This window comes from Aphis gossypii, chromosome 3, assembly GCF_020184175.1.
Source record: "Aphis gossypii isolate Hap1 chromosome 3, ASM2018417v2, whole genome shotgun sequence".
NCBI lineage: Eukaryota > Metazoa > Arthropoda > Insecta > Hemiptera > Aphididae > Aphis > Aphis gossypii.
The window spans coordinates 50,377,961-50,388,322 of record NC_065532.1 but is presented as its reverse complement, the minus strand read 5'-3'; the positions used below and the strand labels follow the sequence as shown (position 1 = coordinate 50,388,322).

Below are 10,362 nucleotides of genomic sequence, written 5' to 3'. Positions count from 1 at the left end.
ATATAAAAGAACGTGGTATTGTCTATAAATAAAGCTGTCACAATTTTAAAAAAAATACCTATTTAAAATTATATGCACATAAAATATTAATTAATATCCTTGGACCATGACAATCCGTCGTTATTTTATTTGCTTATAATAATTTTTGTTTACCTACTTATAACTTTATATTATTAATTTTGCATTTGTATTTATTTTTAGAATTTTGTCAATAATAGATTTAAACACGAAAGAATACCTAGTTGTAAACCACTGCTATGGTGTTAAAACTATAAACTCGTAAATAAACTTTTTCATATAATCTTACATAATATAATACATAATCTCATATAATCAAGTAAAATGTAATATTTTAAAGTAAGAAGGTATATTAAATAATAATAACTTAACCTAATAATACAAATTAAGTTTAAAGTAATACAATAATTTATTTATTTAGGAATCTATTTATTTTTGTATGCCCTTTTGCTTACATAATTAATATTTATTATATTTTAAAGGTCATGCTTAAATTGTAATCAATTAATATTATTATAAAAGAAACTCCATCTATGAGAAAAATTAATTTTCGTTCAGCTAGTCGAATCATTTTCCTTAGGTCCCTACGTCTTTTTTACATAGATAATGATAAAAGAGATTTTCAATTTATTATCGATGTCATAAAACCATAAACATATATATGTTTATACATAAAACTAAAAATTGGCTTTGACAGTTTATACTTTAAGTCTTTATAGATCTTTTGTGATTTTGTATATCAACTATGAACCATCAACACTCAATAGTTCTAATTTCTAAAAACAAATAGAATTATTATAATATGATAGACATCTGTGTTATTAAAAAAAGAAACACTTATCAGCCTTATCAGTTATCACTAATCATGTATCAAAAAGTGATGTATCAAACAGAATGATAGATAGACTTCAGGGAGCAGGAATATTTATTATTTAATAACCGAATAAATCAGTAAATCACTATAATTTAATAGTATTATAATATTTTATTTATATATATTACAATATATCCTTTAATTTTATTACCTTCAATATATTGTAATATTTTGTATACGTCTATTATAAAATTATAAATTTTTAATAATGTACTAAACTACTAAAGTATAAAATTTAATTTTGAGCTGATTGCTTATTCCAGTCGTCTGATGTGATTCCAAAAAATAAAATATTAATAATTTCTTCAATAACATAAATTTTAGTTCATACGGATAGCTCATTGAGTGTGTCATCAAAAGGATAAAACAATGTACTTTCCATGTACTTTGTTATTTTTAACCTTTTGCGGACTAGCACTTGGTAAGACAAGATTATTGTATGGTATCATATTATTATATTTAATAAATGTTTAAAATTATATTATAGCTGAATTTGAAGAAAATGTACATATTGACGATAGTAAATTTGGACCATTGGAACAACCAGATTCTCCAAAAAATGTTACAACTGTACCACAAGTAACTGATTTTACCGATATCCTGACTATAAGTAATGCCATAAAAAGCTTTCAGGTAAGATTTTCATTTTCAAGATTTAGACTAAAAATTATCATGTAATTTTACTAATAAATTATTTAGAAAAAAATGGAAGAAGAACATAATTACTTACCAACTATGCAAGCATATTTAACTACAAGTACTGCTAGTAATGGTGGAAAAGAATTTAAATTAAGTACATTTTTATCGTCAGTTATTTATGCTGAAATTGTTACTGACAATACAAATACCAGTCAACCATCCATTAATGAACCATTAGCCAATGTTACAACTGCTAATAATTCGAGGATTGTAAATTGTACTACGCTGGTACCTTTAAATCAAACAGACATTTCTGTTGAGGTAATATTTTGTAAATTTAATACTATTATTAAAATTTATACAAATATCATAAAATATTGTTGGTAGGTATCTTTTTAAAATCCATTTAGCCGAAATTATAATTATTATTTTTTTATGGTGAAAGGATGAAAACTTAATTTATTACTTGTCTTCTTATTACTGTTCTTGGATAAAAAATACTAAGTATAGCTACAAATACTTATTAATAAAATACATATAAAAGATACTTACATACTTTACAAATAAATATCTAATTGAATTATTAAACCAAATTGAAAATATTCAAAATTAAAATTAAAATCCAAATTTTTTAAGAAAATTATCATTGAATATTTTTACAGAAAAAGAAAAGATAAATCACTGTTAATTTTTTTTTCTAAAACATTATGATCATATATATTTTTGTAATTTTTATGAGATTGTTGTCATTCCTAATTAGTATTATTAAAATTGCTACTGTAAAAGTATTATTAATTTAATATTGTAATTAAAATTTACCTATTAAAGTATTGATTACAAATTAATTATTATTTTAAGTCAATAATAGTAGTTTAAATGGCAGAATAAATTGTTTAGTTTTTCTTTAGGTTGTTAATTCATCACGACTTGGATATGTCTTAAAATCTGATCCTGAAGTAACTAATCGCCGTGAATCTGGTGTTTGTTCATTAGTGTTATTTTATGCTAGATCATGTCAATTCAGTACTTTAGCGGCACCTCACTTCAATGTACTTCCAAGAATATTTCCTCAGATTAAAATGGTAGCTTTTAATGCTATATCTGAGCAAAGGTACATAATTTATAAAAATATTAATATTTAGTATTAAAGTTATCAAATCCAAAATTTAAATTTTTACACATTTTTTTTTCAATTTTAGATATAACACAATGTATGGTATAACTGGAGTGCCATCATTAGTTTTATTTCATAATGGAAAACCTATTGCCAAATACAATGGTTCTGATTATTCTCTTTATGAATTTACGAAGTTTGTTATTAGACATACAGGTATGCATGGACATTTTTATTTATTATTAAATATTAAGTTTTATTATTAAAATAAAAAATAAAATATTTTATAAAAATGTATGTTGTATGATATATATTTAATAACTATAATATAATTATTAATTAGTAACAAATTCTATGATTAAATTTATTGTTTTAAAATATTTAAAACATTTGTTTTTTTAATTATTTCGATAATTATAGTTAGTTAAATTAAAAATCAAAAAACATTTTAGTAAATAATCTAGAAAAAAAGCTTAATATGAATACATATATAAAAAAAATTGGATATTGTTAGACGTTAATAAAATAAACTAATCATTCACTTATTGGCTTATAACTTTAAAATAACATAACTCCAACAGCCTTACAAACATTTAGTTACTATGATTCTCAATTATTATTATTACTGTTATTTAAACCAAAAGCTTATCATCTAAAATTTGGTTCAAATAGGTAACAAATATCAAGGACATAAACACATAATGTAGGAAGGTCAAAAGTTAGAGCAATGTTGATGATATAGGTAATTTAAAAATGTAATAAAAACATTTTAATCAAATTATAATCATGAAGTAGGAAAAATCAATTTTCAGTTAATTATGTACTATCAGAGGCGTTCTCAGGATATTTCAATAGAGGGGGATGAAAAAATGGTTACAAAATAAGCCATAAAGGTTTTGCCTCACAACTCCCACATTATAATAATGAATATTAAAATAATAAAATTGTGTAATATCAAATATCACTTCAAGTCATTTTTATTGTACTTTTTATTTAAATTATAAAACAATTTTATGAATCAGTTTAAGTTATTTACTTTAATTATTCATTTTATGTTTAATTCAAATTATAATATTGATTTTTCTCAATTTTTTAGTCAAAATGTCAAGAACTCTTTCTAGATCAATAGGCATTTATTTATGAATGGCCAACAATGTTAGTCATTTAAGATGGTCTTAGAAAATATAATCATAATATAAGAAAAATAGTGGAATACGGCTGTAATAACCTTATGATTTACTTCAGTCATAGTGTTTCTTAGATAAGTTTTAAATCTTTACAAACATGAGAATATTCTTTCTAGAGTTGACATAGAGACCGGCAAGGTGCATAGTATTTTTAAAAGTTTAACCTAGCTGGGAATGGGTATAGTTACTATAGTTGACGGTGTGATCGTTTACAAAAATACAGTAAAAATCAATTGTAAAGCGAATTGCCTGTTATATGTTATCAGTGATAAACAATAATATTGTTTATAGTTGGTTGAATCAAATAGTTTTGGCGGTATCTTATTTTCGAATAACAATAGTTCTGTTTGAGGTTTGAGTATGTTATTTTGAGATTAAAAGATATTTTCTTTTATAATTTTTAGTTTTAATAAGAGTATTAATATAAACATATTCAATTACTTAGTAATCTTTAACTTTTAATTAAACATGTTTTATTCTCCCATAACATATAATTTAACTAAGTTAGGTATTAAATTTAACTTAACCTAAACTATTAAAATATATATGTATATCCATGAGTCAAAAATTGTACCTAGTTGAATAGTTTATTTTTGTTAAATGTATTATCTATTGTCTATTATTAAAAATACATGTCTAAATATTAAATAATTTATCTTAACGTTAAAAATAATAATACAATTATTTACATAAACCATATTGCAACTATTAAATAATCAGAATTTTTAAATTTTTTCATATAAATATATATTATAAAACGTATTATTTTAGTTACAATTTGTATTATGCATATAATATTTATGTATTGTTTATATGATTTGTATATGTTTTTATATATATATATAGATCTCACTCCAAATGAAAAGGTGGAAATTTCTGTAACAGATTTTGTAAAACCTGTTCCTGGATATGGAAACCGTGATTATGATTATTCTCTTTGGTTAGCATGGTTTGTTATTATATTCTGGATGCTAGTTTATGTTAGAACTATGCAGTTTTGGAGAAAATTTGTTGAAGACATAAAAAATATATGGCGTGAAGCTGAAGCACAGCATGAACATGCAGATTAAATTTATGTAAATATCTTCTATACAGTGTTATTGTTTTATTATTATTTTTAATTACTTTTGCTATTTTATGTTTATTAGTAATAATAATGTATATGTAAATAATTTTAAGTTATTTGAAATTAAATGATACTTTTTATGATATCAATTTTCAAGTGTTATTTATCTAGTTTGGGAACCATTTGATTAGTGTATTTATAGTATCTTCAAAAATAGATAATAGTGTTATAATGCTGGGTAGGGGATATATTTGTTACACATTTCTTATAAAACAGTATTAACTATTAAGTATTAACATCAAATATGGCGAAGTGTGTTCAAATAAATTCTAAAGATTTAGAAATTAATAGTCATTGTGCAGTTTGTGGTGTTAGTGCTAATAGTAAATGTGCAGCATGCACATTGGTTGTGTACTGTTCAAAGAAACATCAAAAAGATCATTGGAAACAACATAAAAATGAATGTGTATCTTATGAGGTAATTAAAAATTATTGTAATTTAAATACAAAATCTATTTATTATTTATTTTTTAGTTACAAATAGATTCTATATTAGGTCGCCATCTGATTGCTAAACGTACTATTAATCCTACCGACATTATAATTCAAGAAGAACCATTAGTTATAGGTCCTAAATTTCCAACTTCAGAACCAATATGCATTAAATGTTTACAAAATTTAAAAAGATCAAAGTCTACAGTTGAATCTTTGTGTGAAAAGTGTTTGTGGCCTATTTGTGGCACAGGATGTATTTCGTCAATAAATCCAAACATTCATGAAGATGAATGTAATGTACTAGAAAAAGGAGCTGAGACAATTGCAAAAAATAATGATTATATGTATGACGCTTTAACTCCTCTAAAATGCCTTTTGTTACAATTCAGGGATAAAAATAAATGGAATCGTCTAATGGAATTAGAGAGTCATATGGAATATAGAGGCCCTGAGTCAGAAATTTATGAGTAAGTGTTGTAGTAATTAATAGGTTTTAATAAATTATGATTTGTATAGTAACATATTTCAATAATACTAATATTATTTTAGAGAGATTAATTCAGTGTATAATTATTTAAGAAATAATTATTTAAATGGAGGAGAATTTGAAGTTTCATCAGACCTAATTCATAAAATATGTGGTATTTTGGATGTAAATTCGTTAGATGTTCAAGTAGCTGGATTGGAGTTAACTGGTATATATCCCACTGTTAGCAAACTAGAACACAATTGTTTACCAAATACTGGCATATCATTTGATAAATATGGACGTATTTATGTTTATGCTGCTCGTAAAATTGTCAAGTAAGAACATTTAAATTACTAAAATAGTGAAATATTTATAAATATCAATTAATTAATATTAGAGGTGAACATATAAATACTATGTACACTAATGCTTTATGGGGAACCCGAGAAAGAAGAGCTCACCTTTTGTCAACAAAATATTTTAAATGTAAATGTAAAAGATGTTCCGATGCTACAGAACTGGGTACTAATCTTAGTACTATTGTATGTAATGTAAGTTCTATATTTAAGGTCTACTTACTTTTAATATGCTTGAATTAGTGTATAAAACTTAAATATAGTATAAATATATTTTAATATTTGAAAGATTTAATACAATATTTAATAAGTTTGGATATTTTATAGGTAAAAGATTTTTGCAAAGGAAATCTTACTCCAATACATCCTTTAGATGATTCCAGTAAATGGGAGTGTGATAGATGTCCAACAACTGTTTCTTCAGATAAAATTGATGCAATCTTAACAGAGTTAAATTATGTTGTTGATAAAGCTCTTCAAGTACATATTACTGAATTAATTGTTTATAAGAACAATAATTATGTTTTCATTTATTTTAGAATCCAAGTATAAACTCACTAGAAAATGCTCTTTCAAAATTGGAAAAACGTGTTCATTCAAATCACTACTTATGTTTTAATGTAAAACATACATTGATACAGATGTATGGTCATTCAATGGGTTACAAACATTCAATGCTAACTGACGATTTATTGAAAAGAAAATCTGGTATGGATACTAGAAAAAAATTATTATTTCAGCATTTAAGATATTAATGTTATCAATGTAATTTTGTAGAACTATGCAGAGATATGTTTTTTGTACTAAACATCATTGATCCACTATACACAAGATTGAACATTTATACTTCAGTGGTATTATATGAACTTCATTTGGTCTTGTTAGAATCAGCTGTAAGAATGACAGATAATAAAGCTGAAAGTAAAGGAATGCGTGATGAAGCTAAAGTATTATTATCTAAAGCATTAGATATACTTAAAAATGAACCAGAAGGATCTCCAGGTTTTAAGTTACTACAAGCTTACAAACCTAGTAGCACTACTTTTTAATTGTATGAGATTAAAAATGAATTATACAATTATCTGATATTTATAGAAAACTACAAATAGATTTCAGTAACAAATTCATCTAATAATAATTGTAGTTGAGTATTATTATCCACACATAGTATACATGGATAATAATTTATTGTTAGATATTGTAATTCATCTTTAACTAATTGTGTTAACTACATAACTAAAAATAAAAATAGTTCAACAGTAATAAATGTATTTGTTTAATTATTTCAGGGATAATCTGATAATTAAACATAACATTATAGGTATGATATATTAAATATTATACTATACCTATCAAACTACTGAACTAAACTACAAACTAATAATTATAAGAATTTTAAACAAATTATGCGTACCAATTACATAACTTAGTATAGTTATTGGTTCACGCATGCTTGAATGTCTGATTAAAGGTATGTTAAAGAATTTTCAATAAAGATGTTGAGAATGTTTAAACTATATTTTATAGATAATTAATTCTATCAATATTTGAAAAATTAATGAAACTATGAAATATGAATACCTATGGAAAAATTTAATGTTATAAATACTCTTTTATAGTAAGTTGTATCATAGCAATGATGTCTGTATTACGTTTACATTTTATTTGTCCTCTATACACTTAAAAAGTGCTAGACCGTTTTCAATAAAATTTATGTCAATAGATTGCTTACATTGGGGAAGAGTTTGCAGTTTTGTATTACAATGCCTATAGGTCGCTATGGGATAGTTCACAAGTGAATTTTGTTTCATTTTACAGAAATTGAATATTTTTTGTTTATAATGTTTAGGGTTGTTAATAGTTAAAAGTAATAGAATAGTTATGATTGGATATATTTTTCTGTATAGGTAAGTACTAAATATTTTGTATAATTTAGGTTAAGAGTTATTCAGTATGTAAAAATGTGAAATTGAGTAACACATAGCTTTTAGGTAGGTATTTAAATACCTATAATTATTAACTACCTATGTAAGAGGTTAAGGGTACATAGTTATAAGTTTATACCGTAAAAAACTGTTGGATTGGTTTTAGCAAAAAAAAAAAAAATTGAATATATTTCAATTGATGCAAAATAGAAATGATGCATATTATCCTACTGCAATCATCTAATAAAGACAATAGTCTGGTTATATTTATATGATGTACATGTCATTCAAATTATAAACCCAGTTTTTGACTAATTGGTACCAAATTTTACACATGTCATAACATTTGGATCTAAAACATGTGGTGTAAGACGTAAGTAGGTATTAAGGTCCTTACACACTAGGCGAATAGTTCGCACGCGGACGCGATTTTAAATCGCCGCGAACGTTTGCTTAAAAATTAAACAGTTTATATTAAATTAGACCATTCACACTAAGTAAAGCGAGCGGATAAAATCCGCTGTCGTCCGCGAATGTTCGCACATGCTTAATTTTAAGCTAACATTCGCCCAAAACGGCTACCTATAATTAAATACGTTATTTTGAGTGGGTCTATTCACACTGAACGAATGTTCACGCACGTTTCCGCGAATAAAAGATGGTTTGGCGCGAATTTTAACCGCGTAAAATTGTATAGTGTGTAAGCTTTGTTCTAGCGAATAAAAATCGAGGAGATTCCAAAAAAGCGCGAACTATTCGCCTTGTGTGTAAGGACCTTTAAAACTATTTTAAATTATCATAAACAGTTTATAACGTATTGTACGAAACACTTGAACTTTACACATTTTTATTTTTTAAAGTATCGAAATCAACAACTTCATAATTTGATAATTCATCTGGCTTTTTATTTTTAACGTGTTCTTTGCACAATAGTTAATATTCAATACGATTTCAATTTATATGAGTTTTTTTCTCATTATAGCTTTTTCATGTATTTGTCAAAATTTTCAGGCATATATTATATATTTCTTTAATTTTATTTAAATAGGTTCGCCCATTCAGAAAGTATTTCAAATACTTTTAAGAAAAAGAATTTAAGAACAAATAAATATATTTGGTGTGTAGGTATATGTAGGTATTTAAATACTTTTTTTCGTTTTATCTACATTTTACTAAATACTAGCTACCAACTTGGTTGGCCAAAATTAATTTTATATTTACTAATTAAAAACTGCGATGTTACATTCAACAGATATTATTAAACATTTTTATTCCGTTTATGAGTGAAAAAATATTTGACCACTGACGAATAATTCGTTTAAATTTTGAAAAGTATTTGATTTTCAAAAACAAATAGTAAATACCTCCTAAACGGTATTTAAATACATTTACTCAAATACCTACTTTACAAGACTGAATTTGTATATTATATAATAATATTAATTATACGTAATACTTCGTGTATTTTATCATGTATTAAATATTAATGTTTTCTTAGTAACCCCAACACTGAAGAGGGTTAGGTTAGGTTAGTGAGCGATTATTATAGTAACTATACCGAAGTACCAAATACCTATGTCCGATTTAGACAGGTCACCGTTCGCCACTTAGTAACCACTAACCACATTACAAGTACTATATAAAGTACTTCATCGTCTTCATCTCTGTCAAGTATCAACACATCCAACTCTATACTCTATTAGTCTGATTTAATCTACATTCAACTTCTTTTATCCGTGAAAGCCAGGCACGTAACTAAGATTAGATAATTAGGGTAGCCTAATTATGGCCAACATTTTTCTTGAGTGGCAAAAATTTCTAACCCTCCCCCCAAGCACGAATAGAATTATGTTTATATTGTTAATAATATAATTATAGATTCTAAATGTAACAATTAGTACAATGTTTAGGATTCTAAATTTGAATAAACAAACAAATTAGATCATAATATTCATCTGTAATCTGTATATTATACAAACCTTATCTATAATATATATGAGTTATAAATATATTCATCAAATTTATGTTAAAATAAATAAAATTTAAAAAATAATCTATACTAAAATAATTTTACGATTATTATGATTAACAGCAAATTTATCTACTACTTCCAAGTCCAAAGATTTTACTATCATTGTAATGAAAAATATGCATAGCATTATTTGTTATACAGTTGATTATAGTAGGAATTTCGGCGATCGGTTTTATATTTTATAAAA

The 10,362-nt window shown here is 24.7% G+C and overlaps 2 protein-coding genes across 2 annotated transcripts; both read left to right on the top strand.

The window, feature by feature from the left end:
* Positions 1-919: 919 nt before the first annotated feature.
* Positions 920-5,047, top strand: LOC114130397 (thioredoxin domain-containing protein 15). Its single transcript, XM_027995375.2, has 6 exons — positions 920-1,313; positions 1,380-1,525; positions 1,592-1,852; positions 2,440-2,642; positions 2,731-2,861; positions 4,679-5,047. The coding sequence occupies exons 1-6, from the start codon at positions 1,262-1,264 to the stop codon at positions 4,900-4,902; spliced, it is 1,017 nt and encodes a 338-aa protein (XP_027851176.1). The 5' UTR covers positions 920-1,261; the 3' UTR covers positions 4,903-5,047.
* Positions 5,048-5,113: 66 nt separating this feature from the next.
* On the top strand, positions 5,114-7,737 carry LOC114130396 (SET domain-containing protein SmydA-8-like). Its single transcript, XM_027995374.2, has 7 exons — positions 5,114-5,376; positions 5,433-5,860; positions 5,943-6,197; positions 6,260-6,413; positions 6,546-6,698; positions 6,758-6,926; positions 6,996-7,737. Exons 1-7 carry the CDS (start codon positions 5,203-5,205, stop codon positions 7,265-7,267), a joined length of 1,605 nt encoding a protein of 534 aa, XP_027851175.2. The 5' UTR covers positions 5,114-5,202; the 3' UTR covers positions 7,268-7,737.
* The last annotated feature ends 2,625 nt before the right edge of the window (positions 7,738-10,362 follow it).

What these genes read in the sequence shown, in the direction of transcription:
- LOC114130396 (XM_027995374.2), top strand. Translation starts at nt 5,203, where the DNA reads ATGGCGAAGTGTGTTCAAATAAATTCTAAAGATTTAGAAATTAATAGT. An exon ending in GCTGCTCGTAAAATTGTCAA is followed by an intron (nt 6,198 to 6,259) that starts GTAAGAACATTT and finishes AATTAATATTAG; the next exon opens with AGGTGAACATATAAATACTA. An exon ending in TTGTTGATAAAGCTCTTCAA is followed by an intron (nt 6,699 to 6,757) that starts GTACATATTACT and finishes CATTTATTTTAG; the next exon opens with AATCCAAGTATAAACTCACT.
- LOC114130397 (XM_027995375.2), top strand. Translation starts at nt 1,262, where the DNA reads ATGTACTTTCCATGTACTTTGTTATTTTTAACCTTTTGCGGACTAGCA. An exon ending in CTTTTGCGGACTAGCACTTG is followed by an intron (nt 1,314 to 1,379) that starts GTAAGACAAGAT and finishes ATTATATTATAG; the next exon opens with CTGAATTTGAAGAAAATGTA. An exon ending in AAACAGACATTTCTGTTGAG is followed by an intron (nt 1,853 to 2,439) that starts GTAATATTTTGT and finishes GTTTTTCTTTAG; the next exon opens with GTTGTTAATTCATCACGACT.